The 21,686-nt window shown below is 44.5% G+C and overlaps 1 protein-coding gene and 1 long non-coding RNA gene across 8 annotated transcripts in view; one reads left to right on the forward strand and one right to left on the reverse strand.

Annotated features, from left to right (window-relative positions):
- LOC144667987 (MAGUK p55 subfamily member 2-like) overlaps positions 1–21,686 on the forward strand; it is a 645,437-nt gene that overhangs the window by 371,464 nt on the left and 252,287 nt on the right. The window contains exon 1 of one of the 7 annotated variants that reach the window (XM_078529671.1): positions 17,218–17,589. The exons of 5 other annotated variants lie outside the window; for them this stretch is intronic. In XM_078529671.1, the coding sequence (XP_078385797.1) occupies positions 17,502–17,589 (88 nt within the window). In that variant the 5' untranslated portion in view covers positions 17,218–17,501. Of the gene's footprint in view, positions 1–17,217; positions 17,590–21,686 lie in introns of those variants that run through there. One more of the 7 variants, XM_078529678.1, reaches the window with a different exon arrangement.
- On the reverse strand, positions 2,808–18,084 carry LOC144667988 (uncharacterized). The gene is made up of 2 exons (XR_013573407.1): positions 18,036–18,084; positions 2,808–3,301 (listed from the first exon to the last, which is right to left on the reverse strand). It is a non-coding gene; the product is annotated as an uncharacterized LOC144667988 (long non-coding RNA).

Genomic DNA, 21,686 nt, shown 5'->3' on the forward strand with positions numbered 1-21,686 from the left:
AGTGATTCCAAAGTCAGAGATGTAGCTATCATGGCTGGTCACTGTGATTTAAGCCATAAACCTCGAAATCAAAGCAAATTTAAATCTAGTAACTCTTACCAGCAAGGGAGAGGTAGGATTGAGGTAGATGAAGCAGAAATCAATTCCAGAGGAAAGGAGAGTAGAGAAGCCAGTTCAGATCAATCCCCAACTTTAAAAAGAAAGAACCTGGAAAGTAAAACAGCAGGAACATGCCTTGCTTGCTTCCAGCGTGGCAAGCCTGGGCACATAAAAGAGAACTGCTGGTTTGCCAAGAAACCAACAAGAGGAGCTGTGGTTAGGACTGTGTGTATTGCCTTAAAAGTACCAAACACAGACTCAAATGGGACAGGGGTAAGACAAAATACCTACCAAAACTTCTTGCACAAAGGGAAAATGACTCCTTTTGTATCACAAGCTCCAAGAAATAAAATAACTATTTTTAGAGATACAGGGTGTTTTCAGGCAATGCTTGTAGCGATGGCTGCTGATTTGCTGCCAATTGCAGGACACAGGTCACAGTGCTAGTAAAAGGGCACTGGTTTAAAGGCTCATCCAGTTAAAATTCAACTGCAGAGTAAGTGGGTCACTGATGTACTGATAGTTGTGGTTGTGCCAAGCTACCATTAAGGGGAGTGGACCTATTGTTGAGAAATAGTTTGGTGGGGCGCCAGCTACTGTGCCCAGAAGGTCAAATACAGTCCATGGAGACCCGAGAAACAGAGAGGAACTAGAAAAAATCTATTCAGCTGCATTGGGCTGAAGAAGTTACTAACATCCTACGGGGAAGGGTGTTGGAGGGGGTGGGAGGGGGGTATGGGGGGAGCATGGGGCGGGAGAGCATGGGGGGAGGTGGGGCGGTGGTGCGATAAAACCAGAAAGGATTAGGGAAATAGAAGGAAAGCCAGAGGACGTTCTGAAGGCCAGCAGAGGGCGCACCAAGGTAGAAAGAGTCAAAATGGAACCCACAAATCTAAAGAGGCCAAAACCAGGCCAGTATAGTTTAATGAGACCAAGACAGGGCCCATAAGAAGCTAAAGAGAATGAAGGGGCTGAACAGAGGTCTGGTTAGCAGAGATCTTCTGTCATGATTTTAATAGGGACATAGGAATTTCCCAAACCAGCAGACAGACAGTGATGGAGACGCCTCATCCAGTCAAAGAGCCAGAAGCTGGCCAGCCACCTGTGGGCAGTAATGTCCCAAAGGACATGGGGAAGATTGAAGACCAACCCACTCCCAAGGTACCAGGAAAGGGGAAGTCAGTACCCCTTAACGTGAACTGCACTTATAAAACCCATAAGGAAACTACAAGTGCTGCTAACACAGGATTATCTTTCAAACCATTACAGGATCACATTCAAAATTTAAAGCCACCCAAATCCAGCAGCTCAATTTCCAAGGCAACTGACAATAAGGTGCCGAGGAAGAACCCAGACACTTCCCAGGGGTTTAAAAACAATACACCCAAATCATCACCTTAGAAATAAGAATCATCAATGGACCAGAACTTTTAATATTGTACTCCTGGGTTGTGGAAACAGCCAAGGATCAAGAGCTCTACAGACAACCCTACAAAACAATCGGCGTAATTTACATATTACAAGCCTTGAAACAGTATCCAGCCTTGTGAAACCTGACTCCTCCCTAGGGCTCAGCAAAGAGATTGAACTTTCCCAAACTGTTAATTGCATTGAGAATTATATGTCTGTTGGATTTACCATTCTCGAAAGCTTATGTACCAATATTAATGAATAGTCACCAGATAAAATATATCTGGGGATTTTAAGAAAAGGGAATGTGATAGAGAAACTGTAGCAATACCAGATTACTGTGAATGTCCAAATGTATATGAACGAGTGAATGTGTGCATTTTTCTTTTGCTTTGGAAGCAAGCCATACATTGGAGACATGTCATGTTCCAGAATATTATGAACATTTAGTCAATACTTTAAAGTTCTGAACATAAACAAACTATTAAATATGGCTGCTGCAATCATGTGACCTTTTGGCATTTTCACTCCAGACAGTCCTGAGACTCAAGCAAATACTGAATTAAAGATGTACATTCACAGCCATCCAGGGAATTCACACATTCGTTTGTTTAAAGTTGGACCATCAACACAAGAACTATAGCATTCCAGCCAGCCAGTCTTTTTCACCGTAGACAAAAGAAGCATCGAAATTCAATGTATGTTAGACTAATGTGAATGGATCCCATTGAACTTCCATTGTATTATGATGGTCCCTCATCCAAACTAGACTGGGTGAATTTCAAGGTGTTAAATGACAACAGAGTATGTGAGATAAACATGCTACCCCTTTTTTGGAAAAAAGGACTTTGAACTTGTACAGGTATCATGGTGAGGAAGCCATTTTGTTGTCTGCTTTTAAAATAACAGCAAGAAGCTGTTCAGCAGACAGTTTCATCAGGAAGCCACCTAAGTGGCTGAGGTAATAAACAGAACTACCTTAAAAGTGGGAGATGGACTCTCCCCAACCTGTTCCAACTTTGAGTTCACATGAGAAACAACCTCTTGGGAATTCAACTACAAGGAGCCTCGCAGCTTACTCAAAATCATCTGCTTTACGAGACCTTCACTTCAACTAAAGCATCAACTCATCTAAGAAACTACAGGGCTGCCACAAAAGAGATTGAGACGGTGATAAATTGTAATTGTATTGTTTTACCTTCATCTATATCCAATCTTTATGTGTGATAATATGCGAGTCGAGTGAGTGAAACATCACATTTTAAGCATCCAGGACAAGTGTTTGATGATAAATAACCAAAAAGCTCAAAAAAGATTGCTGCTTGGGTTATTTAAATTAGGACATCCTCTCTGACGGTAAGAAAACACACATGTTTTATACACATACGTACATATTGACCATGGACAATAAAAAAGAACAAATAAATTTCAGTCCGTGACAGCTGTTTTTGAAACCACTAGGTGGAAATGGTGCGGCTACAGGCTGCTAAATGGGCTTGGCCTAATCTTAATCCATGCATCGTTGTCACTGACCAAACTATGGATCGCATCAACATAACGTGGAATAATATTTTAATGCATCAAAGGACTGCAGAAAGATCAGATTTGAGCTAATGCCTATGAATCCTGACCTTCAAGATCCAATTAAAAGTTTGGCCAGTTAGTCACACTACATTACCAGAAGGAGTTGGTATATTGCACCATCATCCACGTTTTTAGCAGACAGGTCCAAAGAGGCAATGACTCAGCCTTATGAGCTGTTTCTTGCACAGTCCATTGACCAGGAAATTTACTGGGAAGGGAGGGAAAAAAAAGTGAAATAAATTGATCTGTTCATCAAATTGTTTTTTTCTTAAACAAACTGCAGCAGAAACCATAGACATTTCAGATACTTCAACTAAGGTAAGGTGGCTCATAGATCACAACAACCTAAGAAGTTACAGAGGAATTTTGTGAGGGGTTGTAAAGGGGGTTGGAGCTGTGATAACATGTGGATCTTGACAAATTCATTTTCATGATTTTATTTTTATTTGAAAATGGTGTATAAAATCAGCAGAATGGAAAGGGAATCTGATTACTGTAGCATTGCTGTCAGAATTCCCACACACTACATGAATGATACCCCCAATAAATTGAATTAAGTGGGATTAGTACTGTGGCTGTTTAAGTCAATGTATTCCGTTCATTTTTGTAACCTCTTGGTGACTTATTTTGATTATGCAAAATTTTTTTATCACCGCATAAATATGCACTTTATTGTGAGAAAGTATATAATTGTGATGCTTATTTTAATATGTTTTCTGTGCAAGTGCACAGCAATTTGGTAAATTCACTGTACATACAAATCAGTCTGTTTAATCCAAAAAAATGTGTTATGTACATAATAGTTATTACCGCATATATACATGTGTTCCTATTATTTGGACTAAAATGTTGTAACAGGTTCTTTTTAAATTAACCCAAATAGCAAGATTGTTTAATTCTGTTCCCCAGCAAAAAGCTGCCCTTTAATCAACTACAGGCTATGGCACTTAGTAATATATTTTAAGTAAGGATTTCTTTATGTATGAAGTTGATTCCCTATTGAGAACTCCACATTGACAGCAGTTCATCAATTAACCTGAACAGGTTTCATACACTCTTGCACTGGAATTATAGCCAATTCTTCCTGAGGCAGTGCTCCCAATTTGTGTTTAATGCTTAAGGTACCTGGTAGGTAAGGGAAAGACAGGGACCCATTAACTTTAATGATGATGTGCATAATCATGTTTCCAACCACTTCATTACAATTTCCCTTTGGGGTGCAGCCTACTATCCATTTTCAGACATAACATCACCACCGTAATGGGGTAGAAAAGAGCTTGGCATGTTACTTTATTTTCAAGGTCCAAGGCTTGTAACAATACCTGCTTTTATACAGCATCTTATAATTTGGAACAGCTCAAAGCACTTCACATAATGAGTGCAAAAGCTAAATACTGTGGACGCTGGAAATCTGAAGTAAAAACGGACAACGCTGTGGATATTCAGGAGGCCTGGGGTTACCTGGGGGTGAGATAAAGGCTGGGATTTCCTGTACCCGCCGACATCGGGCGTGTTCGGTGGCGTGAACGGGCAGTATGGCGCGATCGGTTTCACGGCGGTGTGAAACCAGTTTGCGATCGTCCGCTCAGCCCGACATGTTTCCCGCCATTGGAACCTCATTACAATACATCTGCATATCATTATTAGGCTTGTCTGCAGGAATTGTCCATCCCTCCCACTGGACTGCCTCCCCCCCACCCCCGCCAACATGTTTCACAACAGCATATAAAAGGCGTGCACTTGGCGGGCTGCACTTTGAGGGGAACTCAGAGATGAGTGCACAGTAACGTTGCGCAAGGCTCACCAGGGTCGCCTGTTGGGCTTCAAGTTTGAGGTGCATTGTGGGGGATGGGGTGGGAAGGGCAGACCTGCAGCTGAATGTAGTGCACAACATTTGGTGGCGGGGGTTGGGTGGGCGAGGGAAGCGGCCACGCATTAGGGACACCTGATATAAAGTGACCAATCGTCTGGAACTGAGACAATTCAGGTGCAGCCATTGATGTGATTGGAGTCGGGCTTCTGCTTATTTGCCCATTCAAGCAACGCAGAGGCATCAAAGTGCCACCAAGTGCTCCAGAGCTTTTCACCCCTCCAGCACAGACTGCAAAGTAATGAGCATTTTAGTGGACTGCAGAACAGTTGGATGACTGCGCACGTTGTACAATCTCCTTGCTAATGCTGGCCATGGAGCAGCCACTTGTGGAGGCGCTCACAGTCCCTCGCAACGTCAGCATCCTTGTTTGGACCAGCCTCCTCCATGGTTCAAGCTAACAACGCAGCCTTGCAGTGCGGGTTAGGCCAGAGCTGCGAGCACAACATGCAGCCCAATGGGCCAAAGCTGCCACCAATCTATCGGGTGGAGTGGGGCGGACGTGGGTGGGGTTTCGGGCAGCCATGCAGCGCACTAATCTCTGTCCATCAAAGTGGTGGCCAGCACTCTCCGCAATGCGATAAGGGGCCTTCACACTTAACCAGGACAGGTTCTTAGTACACCCAAGCTAATCTATGTGTCTCTCTCTTTCATCCTGCAGAAGGAGTACATCAGGATCATGGAGCTTGATGAACTAGCTTTATGTCTCGTGGCGTACAGAGAGCAAAGACGACGGAGAAGAGAGTGACCGAGGCACCTGGCTGGGCAGAGGGAGGAGCAGCACCCTCTGGAAGAAGGGGCAGCTGGGGCTCCTGCACAGGCCGCCAAAGAGCCACAGCGAGCGGTCACAGCTCGGTGCTTAGCGACATCCAGGGCCTATAGACGCCGCCTTTCATTGCTGCAGATGACCGAGAACCAGTGTTACACATGTCTAGGGAACTGGTCAGTCAAATCTGCCACCTGCTGCGGTATTTGGCGCCAAGGGGATATGGAGGGCATCCACTTCAAGAGTCCATGAAAGTGACTGCAGTGCTCAATTTCTACGCCAATGGCTCCTTTCAGGGCTCCACAGGTTAGCTCTATGGGATATCACAAGCCTCCACCCGCAAACGCATCCACGAGGTCACGGATGCCATCTTTGCACGGGCACGCAAATTTGTGCATTTCGCCTGGACCAGGACAGCCAGGATACAAGTGCACTTGGATTTGCCCTGATCTCGAGTTACTCAGCTGCAGATTGCAATCGACTGCACTCACGTGGCACTCAGACCTCCATCACAATACGCAGCCAATCGCTGAATGCGCAGCTGGTGTGCGACCACCACAAACGCATCCTGTAGATCTGCGCATAGTTTCCAGGGAGTGTGCACGACTCCTACATTCTTGGTCGGTCACAGATCCCTGACATCCTCCAGGGCCCACACAAGCTGCAGGGATGGCTTCTCGGGGACAATGGCTACCCTCAGAGGACGTGGTTGATAATACCCGTGCGACGACTTCACTACAGCAGAGCGAGGATATAACGAGGCTCATGCTGCAACTCACAACTTGGTGGAGCAAACTATTGGGATGCTGAAAATGAGGTTCCGGTGCCTGGACCGGTCTGGTGGAGCCCTGCAATATAGTCCGCAGAGGGTGCCACTCATTGCTGTCACCTGCTGCTCTCTTTTCAACCTGAAGCTGCAACGGGGAGAGGAGCTGGCTGAGGAGGAGATGGAGGACCTGGGGGTATCCTCGGATGAGGAGGACACTGATGGGGATGAGGGTGAGGAGGTCCTTGAAGGCAGCGATGAGGCCCTCGCACTGGCCAAATGAGGCAGGCGTGCTTGGGAGGCCTTCATAGTTGCTAGATTTGTGGAAGATGATCACGAGGTGCAGTGAAGAGATCCTGTAGATCCTCACAATGCTTCTGTGAATGTTTGACTTCAGACTGGCATATTCCAGCACGCATACCCTCTGTGAGAATGCTCCTGTCATGGAGACACAGTGGAGGCCCTAATAGTCACTCGATTGCAGGAGGATGATGATGACATGCAGTGAGAACACTCCATAGGTCTTCACATAGTCTCCGAGAATGTCTGACTCCTGTCTGGCTGAGGGCAGCTCGCTTGTGCTCTGTGATCAGGGTCATATCAAAGAGACACAGCCATGAAACTTTTGAAACACCTGACCCTTTTTCCACCTTCAGCACCTGACCCCTTCCAGAGCACAGCGTCACTGGTCACAGATGCTGAAGAGATGGGGGCCAGGCCCACCTTAAAGGTGCTGAGAGCACACAGAGAGAATGATGGAACCCTGTGACACCTGCCCGCTACATTCTGGCAGCAATGACAAGCACCGTTGAGGTGCAGGCACCAGTAATGTTTCCAGGGAGTGTGAGGCCGGACTATCACTTTGGTCTGAAGGCTGCACAAAGCACAGGGAGGAGGCCCTGGACCGAGACACCTGCCTTTATCTTGTGCAGAAAGATTTCACATCTGAGTGACACGAACACTGCTCATCAGAACAAGGAGCCATGGGCAGGGGGACATTCTTGGGAGTTTATTGACAATAGTGAAAGTGATTAACACCCGTGCTCAGACTGTGCAACTAATCTTCTTAACTTTCCTAACCCTGCCAATACGTCTTGGGGCACCCCGGACATCTACAGCAGAGGTGCAGGCAACCTGCTGACTGCTACGCCTGTCTGTGAAGACCTTGGTGGGTGTCCTCTGGAGGGCTGAGGGCTGAGACCTGGAAGGCCTTGGCCTGCTTTCAGCATCAGCAGTCCTACTGCGTGGCAGTGGAACCCTCCTCGACCTGTGGAGCTGGAGCTGCAGAGGTCACTGGAAGAAGCAAATCGGATGGGCCATACACTCCCAGAGTCACCTGGATAGATGGCCCTGGTTTGGGGGGGGATCACCTGCTTGAGGACAAGGGGTAGCTGGAGTGAGATCAAGCTGCCCTGCACTCCTCTTGCGTACTCACTGTTGGAGGCCAACTATGACATCAGCAATGGAGTTGAGCCCGCGTAGTGGTGCAGGAGCGACATCCTGGACCAAGGTCTCCATGGCGGCCGCAATCCTACCAGTGTTGACCTCGGTGCATTGGCATGCTGGTGCTATCTCCTCAGCCTGAAGGCGGACGGACTCCTCCCTCGTGCCTTACAATCTGAGGAATGCAGCGGACATCCCTTCCTGATGTTCCCGAGCTTGCCTTTGCAGCTCCAGCAACTGTGACATGACCAAGTCCAAAGGCTCATCATCTGACTCGGACCCAGCAACATTCTGGCCTCCAAGTGCCGGATACCTGGGAAGTTCCTGCTGCCGCCTGCTGCGAATCATACAGTGCAATGTGCTCACCAGATTGTGATCCTGAGGCTATTCTAAAGCTAGGTCCCACCGAGGTGTGTGTCTGTGTGCTGGTGGAGGGTGTGGGTGAGTGCTGTGACAAGGCTTCAAGGAGGGTGCCTCCAGATTCCTCTTCAGAGGTTTTTTCGGGGCTTGATTGGAGGACGTGGGTCATGGTCTCCATCAGCTGTTTCCCAGATGTGCCTCCGGAAGCAAGGAGAGATAATTAGTGCATGGCAGTGGCCTGTGAAACAGGACACATCACTCACTGCATGGTGTCTGATGAATGTTGCACTGCTGGACCCTCACTTGGTAGAGCACTGTTAACCTCACAGTCAGCGCAGGAACAGTCCAGATCCTCGCTGGCCAGTTGGATGGCTCTGTTTTCAAAGTCTGTGAGGACCTTGATTTCCGGCATTCCTCCAATAGCCTGTGACCTCTCCCTGTTGTTGTGTGCCAGCTTGTCCTGCATGAATAGAAATGGAGAGAGCATAAGCAGGATGCTTGCCAGGTCAAAGGATAAGTATGCCTGGCATTTGTGGGTGGCAAATGGTCCCATGGATAGGATGAGGACAATGAAGGTGTGTACGAGAGACTGAATGGTGATGTCCCTTGAACTGGCAGTGAGTGAGATCCCTGTGAATGTGTGATGGGTTTGTGAGTGTGCGAGTTAAGAGTGTCAGAAGAGTGACTTACCCTGGTGGAACAAAGGAGATCATTCATCCTCTTGCCCCACTGGGTGGCTGTTCTCATTGGAAGGGTGTTGGCGCTGAACACAGCTGTCACCTCCTCTCTGGCCTGGTTGGTCAAGCTGCTGCCCATCCTGCGGCCAGAGTAGGGGTAAAGGACGTTCCGGTGAGCCTCCACTGTATCCAAAAGGTGTTCCAGTGACATGTCGCTAAACCTGGGGGCTGAAGTCTTTTTGCCTTTTGTGGATATCTTCCCTACAGCAGTCGCGGGCTGGAATTGAGAGGTGTGCGCGCGGCTGTACTTTAAATGTGGCTCCCAGCATGGTGAAGCGGTGAGGTGATGGCATGGCGGGTGAATGAGAGCCCGCCGACCATCGAAATGGCATGTTTCCCAGGAATGCATAAGTAATGCAGCGGGTTTGGGTTGATACGGCTTGAAAACTTGCAACCGTGGCCAGCAGGTAGAATGTCGTTTTACCTGCCTGTTCTGGCACTTAGTGCAAATCTGGGATGATTCCGCCCAATGAGTGCAAAAGCGAAATACTGTGGATGCTGGAAATCTGAGGTGCAAACAGACAACATTGCAAATATTCAGGATGTCTGGCATTATCTAGGGGTGAGATAAAGAGAAGTTAATGTTTCAGGTCAGTGACCTTTCATGTGAAGTTCTGAGGAACGGTCATTGACCTGAAACGCTAACTCTGTTCCTGTCTCTGCAGATGCTGCCAGACCTGCTGAGTATTTCCAACAGTTTCAGCTTATTTTATTTCACATAGCTAATTACTGTTTGAAGTGTTTTTGGAACAGCAATCCTGCCGAGCATTGTACTCAACATTGCTTTTATCATATACAGATATTTAGCCACCACATATCTTAAGAATCAACAGCAGTAATCATGTCCCAAATGATAACTTCTGGTGTTTACATGCCACATGTTAGCAGTGCACCTTGAATGTTGGTGTCTCCACTGTGAGAACAGATCAAAAATGGAATAAAATAATTCATAAAATTTCAGTATGTATTCAGTGGAATTCACTGGATAACTAACATTACATCACAAGATAGTAATCTAATCAAGGCACTGTAATGGAATCTGAAAATATGTTGTTGAAGTGTAAACAGTTCATCTTCAAATTCTTGAGACTAGGTGATTATCAGTAACCCTCCTGTAAGGTTATAGTATATATATATGTAGTTAATTTTTTTTTATGCACCAGAAAGAACAATGATGAAAGGCCTTTCAGTACATAGGATGATTTATAGGACCTTACAAGATACCAGACAATCTTAGATGCTGAATGAAATACAGCTTCCTTTCCATAAAGCAGCATTACCATCCTGGGGCTCAGATGAGGATAAGACATCAGTAAAGCTTTTGTCACCCGACCCTTAAATTAGAATATGTTTGTGTAACCCATTATTCTTTTATGATCAATATACAATGTACAAGCTGAAGGTGATTTATGACATCTTAAAACAAAACTTGCATTTATATAGTTCCTTATATCATGCCTTATACAAATTCCTCAAGGCACTTCTAATACAATGAATGACTTAGAAGTCAGTGATTTGCTAGATATGTCAATGCAGCCAGCTCTATGCATGGAGTTCTACCTTACAGATCTCAATGAGATTAAAAACCAGTTAATTTTAGCACCGTTGGTCAAGGGAAGAATTTTGGCCAAGAAACTGGAAGACCTTCTGTTTCTCCAAATACTGTCATCCAATCTTTTAACAAACTCCTGAAGCACAAGAACTGGCATTTTCCATCCAAATCATAGCACCTCCTAGAGTGCAGTGCTCCCTCAGTATGTCGTTAAAGTGTGAACCTAACTTGAGTTCATGGGAGCTTGAACTTATCCAACCTTCTGAGTCAAAGGCAATGGTCCTACCAATTGAGCCAAATTGATGTGTTCAAACCTGATGATGAGAAAAGGTTTAAAATTTATACTTAGGTTTTGACTTGTATTAAAGCAACATTGCATTTTCATAATTAGTTACTTCTGTGCCACTGATGTGGCAACACAAATTCTCCACATAGCAGACAAAATTTAATGCAGAGAAAGTTGAAGTGATTTATTTTGGTTGGAAGAGGGTCAAGAACCAGAGGACACTGATTTAAGGTGATTGGCAATAGAAGCAACAGTGGCATGAGGAATAGTTTGTCCCTATCTATGCTATCCAGCCTTCTCATGGTTTTCAACACCTCTAGCAAATCTTCTCTTAGCCTTCTCTATCCAAGGAGAACAGTCCTAACTTCTTCAACCTATCTTCATAACTGCAGTTTCTCATCCCTGGAACCACTCTTGTAAACCTCTTCTATACTCTCTCCAGTGCGTTCACATCCTTCCTATCGTATGGCACCCAGAGCTGTACACAATACTCCAGCTGAGGTCTAACTAGTGTCTTATATTTGTTCAGCATAACCCCCTTGCTCTTGCATTCTATGTCCCTATTAATAAAGCCAAGGATGCTTTATTAACTGCTCTCTCCACCTGTCCTGCCACCTTCAATGATCTAGACACATATATACCCGGGTTACTCTGCTCCTGCACCCCCTTAAGAATTGTACACCTTATTTTATATTGTCTCTCCATGTTCTTCCTACCAAAATGTATCACCTCACATTTTTCTGTATTGAATTTCATCTGCCACCTATCTGCCCACTCCACCAACTTGTCTATGTCCTCTTGAAGTTCTACAGTGTCCTCCTCACAGTTTACAATGCTTCCAAGTTGCAGATCATCTGCAAACTTTGAAATTGTCCCCTACACACCAAGATCTAAATCATTAATATATATCAGGAAAAGCAAGGGTCCCAATACCGTCCCCTGGGGAACTCCACTACAAACCTTCCTCCAGCCCGAAAAATATCCATTGACCATTACTCTCTGTTTCCTATTACTCAGTCAATTTCGTACCCACAATGCTGCTGTCCAATGTAGTCCATGAGCTATAACTTTTCTTACTTTTTGGCACAGCATCAAATGCTTTTTGAAAGTCCATGTACACCATATCAGCAGCATTATCCTCATCAACCCTCTCTCTTTCTTCTTCAAAAAACTCCATCAAGTTAGTTAAACACGATTTCCCCTTTGAAAATACATGCTGGCTGTTTGTAATCAACTCACATTTTTCCGCGTGACTGCTAATTCTATCCTGAATAATTGTTTCTCAAAGCTTCCCCACCATTGAAGCCAAAAATGGGTATGAGGAGAGGTAACTGGCAGCTAGTGTTTGGACTTTAGGTTGGGTGGGTAGAGATAAAACATGAATGTGTAAAAAGAGGAGCAAAATCATTTTTGAAAGGGAAGTTATAGAAATTATTACAGCACGGAAGGAGGCCATTCTGCCCACAGTGTCCATGCCAGCTGACAAGAAGCCATCCAGCCTAATCCCACTTTCCAGTTCTTGGTTCGTAGCCTTGTCGGTTGCCACAACTCCAAGTAATTTTTATATGTCCCTTTCTGGCATTGAATTCCAGATCTGCACCAACCTCTGGGTGAAAAGATTTCCCCTCAAATCCCCACTAAACCTCCTACCTCTTAGCATAAATCCATGCCCCCTTGTTATGGAACCCTCAACCAAGGCGAGTAGGGCCTTCCTCTCTATCTGGAGCCCTCATAATTTTATACACTGATTGGGTTTCCCCACAATGGACAATTACCACAGAGATCTCCTCCGTTCTAAAGAAAACAACCCTAGTAAGTCCAATCTTTCCTCAGAACTAACATTCTCCAGCTCAGGCAATGGCCCTTAAATCTCTTCTGCACCCTCTCTAGCACAATCTTTCTATAGTGCAGTGAACAGAACTGTATAAAGGAAAATAACGGGCTGAACCTTCCGAGGAGTGCCAATCACCACTGGATTTACTTGCCCTGCACTAGAGCTCCACATTTCTCGCCCAGTCTTCCAAACTGGACCTCCTGAGAAATGTGGAGCGTGCCTGCTCCTGGAACCTTTCCCTTGTAGCATAGGAGTGTTGGGGGAAGCCAAGCTGTGCCCCCTTTATATGGCACTCATTGGGTGGTTGGAGGGGGTGTAGCCAGGGGCGGGGGGATCCAGAAGGGGTTCGGGTTGTTGTCGGGAGGTTCAGTGAAGGGTTGTGAGATGGGGGTGTGGTGTAGTCAGTGGGGGGACGGTGGGTTGGGGTAGTAGGTGGTCAGTATTATAGTTACCCAAGTGTTAGTACTGTGTTAATCCTTCTAACTTTTCCTGGGTAACTATTCCACTAAGTAAGTCAGATCAATCTGAAACCTCCGACACGTGGTAATTGTAGACACGTAATTGTCCATTGGAAGTTGAAACTCCCTGAGCAATTTCCACGGAGTCCTTGCATCGGAAATCCCTAGGGGCCCTCCAGCACATCTTCCAGGATACCTCTTGGGTACAACCAGCCGGAGACCAGAAGATCTGGGTCAATGTTGTACACTTACTGGGAATGGGAGTCTCAGGTTTTAAGGGAATGGAGAGGTTCTTCTAGTCGTGCAGGAACCTATTAAATACAGGGGAATTGTTTCTAAGGTATGGAAGGAGACATAGGATATGTCAATAATGGAAGGCAGAATGCTGAAACCTGGGAATGGTATATGGGAATATGGTAGTGATGGTGGTGAGGAGAGGGATTTAAGGAAAGTAGCAATGGTTGGAGGATGGTGCAAAGATGTTGGGAGTGGAGTGAAGTGGAGGGATCTAGTAGTAATTGATGATGATATCTTGATGATTTTATGAGGTGAGAGTGTCTGCCCTCAAACAGCATTTGACTGAGTGTGGCATCAAAGAGCCCTAATAAAACTGGAATCAATGAGAATCAGGAGGAAAACTCTCCGCTGGTTGGAGTTATACCTAACACAAAGGAAGATGGTTGTGATTATTGGAAGTCAATCATCTCAGTTCCAGGACATCACTGCAGGAGTTCCTCAGGGCAGTGTCCTCGGCCCAACCATCTTCAGCTGCTTCATCAATGACCTTCATTCGATCATAAGGTCAGAAGTGGGAATGTTTGCTGATGATTAAACAATGTTCAGCACCATTCGTGACTCCTCAGATACTGAAGCAGTCTGTTATGACGTGACAGATGATGTGTGCCAGGCAGATCAAACCCAAAGGGAAACTTGATCACACTATCACAATGGATTTGCAATTTGTATTTATTTCGAAATGCGTGCCCTGAATTCAGAAGTAATAAGTCCACCAAGACTTCAGAGATTTTTTAGAAAACTAAATTAAACATTTATTAACAAAAGAAAGTATTTCAAGCACAGACATAGGTCTACAAATTACTACTATAATAGCTCCTAAAACCCCTAATTAATCTGGCTTCCAGTTACACCCATGTTAAGGCAACAGTAAAAAAAAAGATTTTAAACAGATCCAGGCAAGTCAACACAATACCCTGGACCGTAGAATTCAAGTGGCTTTTCCCAGCTTCGGTGTCTGTAGACAGCAGGCTTAATGCACAAACACTGGAGACTTCTCACATCTCTGGTAGATCTGACAATGCTTTCCCGAGGACACAGCCTCATTCTTCGTTATACATGTTTCTCCCTTTTAATGTAAATTCCATTGTTCCCATATGTCTTTGGAGCTTTACCTTTCTCATAATATAAATCTTTTCATGGTGCTAATATTGTCAGTAACCTTTGGGAAAATAAACACACTGCTTGGCCTAGCTTCTCTGGCTAGGTGTAAATATCCTACCATCCCTTTAAAATTCAAACCCTCCTGATTTATCGATAAGTGCAAATTCTCTTCATCTTACATTCTAAGACTTTGGCCATGTTTACATATTTAGCATTTCAAACCTAGCTTATTTTGATGAGTGAAAGCCTTCAGACCAGCTGTCTTCAATTCAATTAAATCCCACACAGACACACACACAGAAATTATTTAAACCCCACTATTAACCTACTTTTACAATTAATCACAATAATATTATAAGAATTATTATACTTTCATGATGCAGTCCATATCCAAATGCAACAAGACCTGGACAATATCCAGGCTTGGGCTGACAAGTGGTATGTAACATTCACACCACACAAGTGCCAGGCAATGACCATGAGAATCTAACCATTGCCCCTTGACTTTCAATGGCATTACCATCACTGAATCCGCTACTATTAACATCCTGGGGGTTACCATTAACCAGAAACAGCCATATAAATACTGTGGTCAAAACAGCAGGTCAGAGGCTAGGAATCCAGCGGTGAGTAACTCATCTCCTGACTCCCCAAAGCCTGTCCACCATCTACAAGGCACAAGTCAGGAGTGTGATGGAATACTCCCCACTTGCCTGGATGGGTGCAGCTCCCACAACACTTAAGAAGCTTGACACCATCTAGGACAAAGCAGCCCATTTGATTGGCACCCCACCCACAAACATTACCCCCTCCTCCACCAATGCACAGTAGTAGCAGTGTGTATCACCTACAAGATGCACTGCATGAACTCACCAAAGCTCCTTAGCACCTTCCAAACCCACGACTGCTACCATATAGAAGGCAAGGGCAGCAGACACATATGGGAACACCACCACCTGCAAGTTCCCCTCCATGCCATTCACTATCCAGACTTGGAAATTCCTCCAATGTCGCTGGGTCAAAATTCTGGAATTCCATCCCTAACAGCACTGTGGGTGTATCTACACTACATGGATTGCAGTGGTTCAAGAAGGCTGCTCACCACCACCTTCTCAAGGACAATGAGGGATGGGCAATAAATGCTGGCCTAGCCAGTGATGCCCACATCCCATGATTGATTAAAAACAATATGGGAGTAATTGATGGGTCAGAATTCAGGGAACAATGGGGCTTTGTTTGATAGGGTTATGCTTATAAGGAAGGGGTATGGTTCCCAGGTTATAAGACTGCTGAGAGGGCAGTTCAGGGATTGAGAGTACTGTTAGCATGCAAGAGCACTGAGAAGCTGGTTCAATGATTTGGGAATAATGGGAAAAATTTCTTGAGATGTGGTTAATGAAGGGGAGGCAGCGTAGGAGGATTAATAAAGCAGTTTGTATGTTTTTGGAAGATTAAGGAGAGGAACATTGGGTAACTCAGGAGTGGCATATTCAAGGGCTTGGGTAAAGTCATACAGAGAGAGGGTAAATGATTGTATTGCGAAAGTGGCCCAAGAGAATTGGAGTGATTCCCTTGAACCCCTTCTGGGGCCATTAGCTGCTGTGGCACTATTGAACCCAATGAGACTTATTGCTAGGCTTAGACTCTTGTATGGGTCACCTTTGTGTCTTATCTGTGACCTGTTTGAGTTTTTCACCAGTAACAACAAAGATACTGTCTCTACCCACTATAAAGATTTTCCCAATATTCCGCAATGTTAATTGTAATTGCGGTGGGGGATTAGAGCAAACCATCTTGAATTTCTGAGAATCACAGGAGGCCAATAATATGCATCTAATTATGATTTGAGCCCTGTGCAATAGCAGGATCCCTGCTTAATGACCTGGCTTTTGCTTGTTAACCTTGTACCAGAGAACACTTGTGCACCTACTTTTTGAAATTTTGAATATTCCTACTGTCTAAATAGTTTGCTTTTTATAGTATTTTTGCTGCATTAAATTTCATAAATTCTGTTGAGGTTGGCAAACTAGCGGAGATATTTATCCTATAGACCATCACGGAATTTCTTCCAATGGGCTATTATAGAATGAGGCAACATTCAATAAATTGCTAACCTGCAATTAACTAGCAGGAAAGTCAGATGCCCTTCCCCATTAAGCTGTTTGCGATATCAGGAAAGTAATGAAATTGGGAGAGAGGGAGAAACTTAATCATTGGCCTGAGTCAAGTACTACCTGGAACAAAGAGGGGGGAAAAAACACAAAGCTAGAAAGATGGGATCATGAGACAACTTTCATAATTGCCTAAAAGTGACTGAGTGACACGTCATTCATGGACCAACATCTATGGTGGATATTAAGTGAGAGGCTTTAGATTAGATTATGTTATCTTCCACTAGGGGAAGTCGACATGGTGATGTTCAGGGCCACATAGAAAACCACTGAGAGGAAAAATTGATAGGAATTAAAATAAAAGATCATTGATTCAAAATGGTGTTCGGTACTGTAAGGGTTATTTAAACCACAAAAGAAAATTTACAATTTGAAGCCAACCAAATTATTTTGGATGGGGTGCTGCGGGAAAGGAACATGTGTAAAAACGTACAATAGGGTTTAAAATAGTTGATAGCAACTGCAGCAGCTACCACTATCTCCTCCCGTTTGTGGATTCAGGTCAGTTGGAGTTAGTGCGTGTAAAGACAAGGCTAGGAGTACTTAGCTGGACAGAAGCCACCGAGGGGGACCCCAAGCACATTAAATTGTTTGTCCATTCAAACATAAACTGTGCTGGACTCTCTTCACATTGATGATCTCCATAAGAGCCAGCTGGCATGTAGCCTATTTGACCTCCTAAAGTAGAATAAGGGCCACGGGAGCCTATACATTTACTACAGACAGCAGAGGCAGGAAAGTATTCTACAGCTTAAGTAAAGCTCAGCATGGCTAATGGTCGACTACACAGAACCTCATTAGAAGTGGATTCTTCAGCATCATTTGAAGTGACTGAGTCAAAGCAGAGTGAAGGAGGTAAAATTTCTCTTATGAAGGAGCTGTTTAGATTTTAATTATCATTAGACTTTTTGCTGTAATGAGGATTTAGTTGCTATTTTCAAGTGTGTGTTAATAGTGAGGCTGCAGTATTGTCTCTGCACAGCACTTGTATATTTAACTCTTCATATTATATAAAAGAATAAGCCTGAAATGAAAGCTTTGTTCTGAGCAGCATGCTTTGCTAGATTCACTTGAACAATTGTACCTTGTTTTTACTCTGTAATTTGCTTTTTTTCATTTTTATATAATAAAGAAAGCAGTGTTAGAACAAGAACAGTAAATAATACTTGGAAAATTGCCGTTCTAGACAATTCTACTTAATTACAGAAGCAGAGATTAAATATCAAATGTGGATGCAGGGAACGACTGTAATAACTTGTCATGTCATTACCATACAGGGTGGAGAGTGTAAAATATTTTACCGTTTCATGTTCATGTCACCTCATGAAGGCTTTAGAGGAGCAGAGCGTGTGCCAGGCTACACATACTCCGTGAGTGAGCAGAGAGGATTTGCATTTAAATCAGCCTGCTGCGATCTGAGCATTAATTAAAGATGAAATAACTGATTTATCCTTTCTAAGACCAGTTGTTGGCAAAAAAACTCCTTGGTGCTGCTTGCCGATTTTATTTTTAAAAACTTATTTTTCTCAGTAAGGTATTTTGCAGAATTACAGCATGGAGATTTATTCATTCTATAGCCTGGAAATTACTGCTGTAGAGAAGAGCCAAAGCATTTGCAACCATCTTCAACCAGGAATGCTGAGCAGATGATCTATCTCTGCCTCATCCCGAAGTTCTCACCATCAGAAAAGCCAGTTGTCAGGCAATTTGATTCATTTGACGTGATATCAAGACATGGCTGAAGGCACCAGATACGTCAAAAGCTATGGACCCCAAGAACATCTCAGCTGAAGATTTGTGCTCCAGAGCAAGACACGCCCCTAGCCAAGCTGTTCCAGTACAGTCACCTGACAAAGTGGAAAATTACCCAGGTATATCCTGTCCACAAAAAAACAGGACAAACCCAAGCCGGTCAACCACCACCCCATCAGCCTGCTCTTAATCATCAACAAAGTGATTGAAGGTGTCTATAGCAGTATTATCAACTGACACTTACCAACAACTTACTCATTGCTGCTCAGTTTGGGCACTGCTAGGAACCCTAAGCTCCAGACCTCATTACAGGCTCGGTCCAAACATGGACAAAAGAGCTGCGTTCCAAAGGTGAGGTAGCATTTGACCAAATGTTGGCATCAAAGGAGCCTAGTAAATTTGAAGTCAGTGGAAATTGGGGAAATCTCTCCACTGTTTGGAGCCATACCTAGCACAAAGGAAGGTGGTTGTGGTTGTTGGAGGCCAATCATGTCAGCCCCAGGGCACTGCTGCAGGAGTTCCTCATGATGGTATCCTAGGCCTAACCAACTGCAGGTGCTTGATTAATGATCCTTTTTTTAATTCATTCATCAATGACCTTATGATGGAAGGAAGGTCATTGATGAAGCAGCTGAAGATGGTTGGGCTGAGGATACTATCCCGAGGAACTCCTGCAGAGATGTCCTGGAACTGAGATGACTGACCTCCAACAACCACAATCATCTTCCTTTGTGCTAGGTATGACTCCAACCAGTGGAGAGTTTTCCTCCAATTCCCATTGACTCCAGCTTTGTTAGGGGTCCTTGATGCCATACTCGGTCAAATGCGGCCTTGATGATAAGGGCAGTCACTCTCATCTCACCTTGGGAGTTCAGATCTTTGGTCCTTGTTTAAACCAAGGCTGTAATGAGGTCAGGAGCTGAGTGGCCTTGGTGGAACCTAAACTGAGCATCAGTGAGCAGGTTATTGCTAAGCAAGTGTCGCTTGATAGCACTGTTGATGACCCATTACATTACTTTACTGATGATCGAGAGTAGACTGATGGGGCGGTAATTGGTTGAGTTGGATTTGTCCTGCTTTTTGTGTACAGGATATACCTGGGCAATTTTCCACATAACTGGGTAGATGCCAAAGTTGCAGCTGTACTGGAGCAGCTTGGCATGGGGCGTGGCAAGTTCTGGAGCACAAGTCTTCAGTATTATTGCTGGAATATTGTCAGGCCTATAGTCTTTGCACTATTCATTACCTTCAGCTGTTTCTTGATATCATGTGGAGTAAATCAAATTGGCTGAAGACTGGCATCTGTGATGCTGGGGACCTCTAGAGGAGGTCGAGATGGATCATCCACTCGGCACTTCTGGCTGAAGGTTGCCGCAAATGCTTCAGCCTTATCTTTTGCACTGATGTGGTGGGCTCCCCTGTCATTGAGGATGGGGATATTTGTGGAGGCTGCTCCTCCAGTGTGTTGTTCAATTGTCCACCACCATTCACGACTAGATGTGTCAGGACTGTAGAACTGATCTGTTGGTTGTGAGATCGCTTAGCTCCGACTATCACTTTCTGTTTATGCTGTTCGGGATGCTAGTAGTCCTGTGTTGTAGCTTCACCAGGGTGACACTCATTTTTCGGTATGCCTGGTGCTGCTCCTGGAATGTCCTGCTGCACTCTTCGTTGATCTAGGGTTGATCCCCTAGCTTGATGCTATTGGTAGAATGTGGGATATACCAGGCCTTGAGGTTACAGATTGTGTTCGAGTACAACTCTGGTGCTGCTGATGGCCCACAGTGCCTCATGGATGCCCAGTCTTGAGTTGTTAAGTCTTCCCATCAACATAAGGTTAGAAGTGGGCATGCTCATTGATGAGTCAGTTCAGCTCCATTCGTAACTCCTTGGATAATGAAGGAATCCATGCCAGCATGCAACAAGACCTGGACAGCATTCAGGCTTGGCCTGATAAATGGCAAGTCCCATTCACACCTCACAAGGGCCAGTCAATGGCTCTCTCTCACAAGGGCAAGTCTAACCCACCTCCCCTAGATATTTAACAACATTACTATTGTCAAATCCACTATCACCATAAACATCCTGGGTATCAGCATTGACCAGAAACTTAACTGGTCCAGTTACATAAATATTATGGCTGAAAGAGCAGGTCAGGTGTTGGGTATTGTGCGGTGAGTAACTCACCTAACTCCCAAAGCCTGTGCACCATCCGCAAGGTACAAGTCAGGAATGTGATGGAATATTCTCTACTCATCAAGATGAGTGCAGCTCCAACAACATTTAAGAAGTTCAACATCATCCAGGGCAAAACATCCATCTTGATAGGCACCCCATCCGCCACCTTAAACATTCACTCCCTCCATCACCAGCAGACCGTGGCAGCCTTGTCTGTCATCTACAAGATGCACGGCAGCAACTTGCCAGGTATTCTTTGACAGCTCTTCTCAAACCTGTGACCTCTGTCACTTAGAAGGCCAAGCGCAGCAAATGCATGGGAATGCTAAAACATAGAAGGTCCCCTCCAAGTCGCACATCATCCTGACTTGAAAATATATCTATGTTCCTTCATCACTGTTGGATCAAAACCCTGGGACTCTCTACCTAAAAACATTGTAGGTGTACCTACACCACATGGACTCCAGCAGTTCATGACAGCAGCTCACCACCTCCTTTCTGAGGGCAATTAGGGATGAGCAATAAATACGCTGGCCTTGCCTGTAATGCCCATGTCCCGTGAATGAATTAAAGAAAAATTGTGCACACGCTCAATGCGTTGGTATCAAGCTGCTTTTCCTGCTGTTTTAACAAAAACGTTAAGGTATTTCTATGTGACAAAATAAATCTGCCAAAAATTAGAATTCTAAATATCTTAATAAGAGCAGTTGTGGTGGAAATTAGTAACAAAAGGTAAGCAAGAATTGAAATGGAGCATCCAGGAATAGGATAGTTTGCTCTTCCTTTCAATCGCTTCCTTCAACTGAAAGTCTGTGAATTTTTAAAGTAAAATTCAAAAAGTTCATGATTTTGTGAATAAACCATAAGTAGTATCAGATGTATTATATGAATATCTTGAGATTCTGATTTTTGGAAAGTTTTTGGAGCTCTGGCCTCTAGCATATAACCTTAATGAGGACCTCACAGATACTAGTTCAGCCGTTGTTTGTTACACAATGTTAAAATCTGTTCTCTGGAGAAGA

The sequence above is a fragment of the Cetorhinus maximus genome, chromosome 25 (genome assembly GCF_964194155.1).
Source record: "Cetorhinus maximus chromosome 25, sCetMax3.hap1.1, whole genome shotgun sequence".
Classification (NCBI taxonomy): domain Eukaryota; kingdom Metazoa; phylum Chordata; class Chondrichthyes; order Lamniformes; family Cetorhinidae; genus Cetorhinus; species Cetorhinus maximus.